Source organism: Olea europaea, chromosome 13, assembly GCF_002742605.1.
Source record: "Olea europaea var. sylvestris chromosome 13, O_europaea_v1, whole genome shotgun sequence".
NCBI classification, from domain to species: Eukaryota; Viridiplantae; Streptophyta; class Magnoliopsida; order Lamiales; family Oleaceae; genus Olea; species Olea europaea.
In genome coordinates, this window is record NC_036249.1 from 24,298,133 (window position 1) to 24,301,889 (window position 3,757).

The following is a 3,757-nucleotide window of genomic DNA, read 5'->3' on the forward strand; positions in this document are numbered from 1 at the left end:
AAATATTAGACCTTATTCCTCGTGGGGATGATACTCTTAACTCACAAATCTTATTATTTGTACAACGATTCCGTACGCTTGTGGGTTTCACACGAACACATTACTTGTCAATCTCACGAGAAATGATTATTACCTAAACTCGCTTATCCACTAAATGTATATGATACATGCGTTTGCAGTACATTTTTCAGCAAACAATATATCGACATCATTTTTATAAGTTTAATGACCAAATTTCAACGACCTCGAAGTTCAGTCAGTAATTGAAGACATTTTTCAAAGTATAGTTAGCAATCGAAGACATTTTCCAAAGTATAGTGAGCAATGAAAGATGTTTTCTTGTGTGGCAATTTGGTAACGACGTGAAAGGTGCCACGTATGCATTTGGTTGGCTACATCAAGAATTTTGTTAAAAGTTTGAAATAGATGTTATGCTAGTGAGTAACATTCAATGTTTGGATAAGTTTAGTAGTCAAACTCGACAATTTAAATTTCAATGAGTAATTGAAGACACAAGAGTTAAATGTTTCGTTGGCCACTGAACTTTATATCATGTCATGACTTACTCACTGAACTCCATAAATTGTCCCATTGGCCACTTATTTTTGATCCATCCAATCCCATCACTCACCCGATTAAAACCGTTAACAAATGAGCCTATGTGGATAACGGTAAGATGATCTGGTAGGTTAAATTCTTACAAATAAAAAGTCATTCACCAAATAAGCTTCCACGTCACCAACATGCCTTAAAAAAATTACTGAAGGAAAGCATGTCTTGAAAAAATAAAAAAATAAATAATAATAATAATAAAAAACCCTTAACCATGAAACCAATTTGCTCCAATTCAACTCATGAACCCTAACTCCTAAAATCGATTCAATCAGTGATAAAAGTGTAAGAAAAGCCAAAATCCGACCGACAGGATATAGTAATCAAGTCTTTGTTGTTGACCGACTATGATTTGAAATGCATTGAAGGTAAATTTTGTCCACAATTGAAACGTAGAATCTCTAAGATTTGTCTCTCCCAAACCATCTGATTTGGCTGATTTGTGAAATGTTCTCATCATTCCAACGAACAATTACGCAATTTTCAGAGTTATCAGGCATTCCAATTTTTTTTTTTTCCTTTTTTCAAAGATTTATCAAACTAGTACAGATTTTTTCCAATTGGTACGAATTATTCTGAGTCAAAAAGTATCCCAATTAACTCATGTATAATAACTTGAACCGAGAATATTTAAGTATGTTTCAAAAAACAACTAAACCTAAAATTACGTTATTTCTCTAAAATACAAAAATGGAGGTAGGTATGAAATCAGTCCTATAGGCCCGCAAATATGGGGATATTCCTCATCTGAATCTTCCATGTGCACGCCTTCAACACTGTAGAACAATGGCCGACTGTGTGTTCAAATACTTCGCAATTTGATTTTTGGGAGGTTATGGTTCTGTAAGTGAAGTTTGGGATTGTGAAAGAGAAGGATGGCCGATTGTTGTTCACATACTTTTAATTCGATTTCGGGGTTTAGGGTTCTTGATTTGAATTTAGGGATCAAACGAGTTGGGAAAGATGCATTCTCACAGTGGTAGGGCTCTTTGCGATCAGGGCAAGAAAATGAAAGAGAAATTAAGTTTTGATTTCGTTAAGCCTTGAGTGGAGAAATGGTGAAATTGTGTGTAGTTAAATGAATTTTAATTTTGCTGATGTGGAACCTGAGTTGGGACTTGTCATACCACTTGAAGAATTTAACCAGTTAGATCATTTTACCATCATCCATGTAGGCTCGTCCATTAACGGTTCTAATCAGGTGAGTGACGGGATTGAATGGATCAAAGTTAAGTGGTCAATGAGACAATTGATGAAGTTCAATGAGTAAGCCGTGACATGGTGTAAAATTTAATGGCCAATGAAATATTTAACTCAAGACACAAACATAAGTTTAGTAATTATTGGGACAATTAACTTAAGATTTTCTTTTCTTTAATTTTTTGGTTTTATTTTCATCTCTCGGTACTTCGTTCGTGGGTAGTAAGAAAAGAAGAAGATGATGCTTGCTGTCAACATGGTGGACAGTCCACCCTCACAAATGAAGGGGCTCACTATTTTTGATAAATGATGGGGCTGTTTAACCATTTTTATCCAAAAAGTTCACATAGTTGGCTCACATGACCAGAGTTCTACCAATAGTTCAGAATTTAGAAATTAAAGCAACACCCAACAAGATCCAGTCTACAATTGATCGCCACCACCGCTAGAATGGCGACGGCCGGTGGAGCCACCAAGAAAACCACAAAGAAACGGAGAAAGACTGCCAGAAGATTCAAATCCAAACTCATCGAACCCGAAACCACTCTCCTTCCCTCCAACTCCGCCACCGGCAACCGCGACAAATACCTTTCAAAGCTGATCCCCCTCCTCATCTCCACCACCTCCGCCGCTCACTCTTTCCTCCTCTGCCATGACCTACACCTCCTCCCTTCCCAATCTCTCACCTTGGAATCCCTTCTCTCCTCCACCGCCATTTCGCTTACTGACCTCCATTCTCTCCTCTCCTTCCCATTACCACCCACCCCACCACCACCACTACCACCGTCACCGGGGCAAGAAAATTGGTTCCACCGATTTTTGTCCTCTCCTGATTATGATCCGAGGTGGGTTCAATTTTTCAATCTCTCTAAGCCTTCATTTACTCTCCTTCTTCGGCTTCTTAGTCCTTCTTTGACATCCCTCCACCATTTGCCACCCAATGCTGCAGTCGCCGCCACACTCTTCCGCCTGGCTCACGCTGCCCCCTTCTCTGCAATCTCACGCCGCTTCTCTATTGACTCCCCTACCGCCTGCCGGGCTTTTTATGTTGTCTGTAAGGCCATTGTGGATCATCTTGGCCATTTATTTGAGTTCAATTCTGATATCAATAGGATTATAGTCGGGTTTGGCTGGATTTCCTTGCCTAATTGTTGTGGAGTTTTGGGAATTGAGAAATTCGAATTGGAAGGGCATTCCATGGATGAAAGTGGGTGTTTGTTAGTTCAGGCTTTAGTGGACTCTGAAGGGAGGTTCTTGGATGTGTCAGCTGGATGGCCTGGTGGTGAGAAACCAGAAGACATATTGAAAAAATCTAAGCTTTTTGCAGGGGTTGAGGATTCGAAGGAGTACTTAAATGGACCGCCATTTGAGCTAAACAATAGGAATTCAATCCCACAATATATTTTGGGCAATTCATATTACCCCCTTTTACCTTGGCTTTTGACGCCCTTTACTGAGAAGAATGGGGAGTTGAGTTCTACCGAATTGGCATTTAATAAGGTGCACGGTAGAAGTATGGAGTTGGTTGAGACGGCATTTGCGAAAGTGAAGAAAAGGTGGAAAGTTTTGGGGAAGAAATGGAAGGAGCAATGCGTTGAGGCTTTTCCATTTGTTATTGTTTCTTGTTGTTTGCTTCACAATTTTCTTATCAAGTGCAGTGAAGTAATGCCCGATGAAAATGTGGAGCTTCGGAGGAATATAGAGCTCCCCGAATTTGATGGAGAGGATGATGAGAGTGGGAAGAGGACGCGGGATGCCCTTGCTTCGCACTTGAGTCGAGTGAATCAGAGAGTATGAATGTTGTTATTAAATGTAAACTTTGTAACTCCAATCTTTTACCTCTATGTAGCTCTTGTTTTTCTATATATGTTAGAGCAGTTTTTGAATGTGAATCGAGTTATAATTGCATTTGTACTTCCAATGATGTGTTTTAATATATGATCAC

At 39.2% G+C, this 3,757-nt stretch overlaps 1 protein-coding gene across 1 annotated transcript; it reads left to right on the plus strand.

Annotated features, from left to right (window-relative positions):
• Positions 1-1,320: 1,320 nt before the first annotated feature.
• LOC111407969 (protein ALP1-like) lies at positions 1,321-3,698 on the plus strand. The gene has a single exon (XM_023037700.1). It carries the CDS (start codon positions 2,263-2,265, stop codon positions 3,607-3,609), a length of 1,347 nt encoding a protein of 448 aa, XP_022893468.1. The 5' UTR covers positions 1,321-2,262; the 3' UTR covers positions 3,610-3,698.
• Positions 3,699-3,757: the final 59 nt, after the last annotated feature.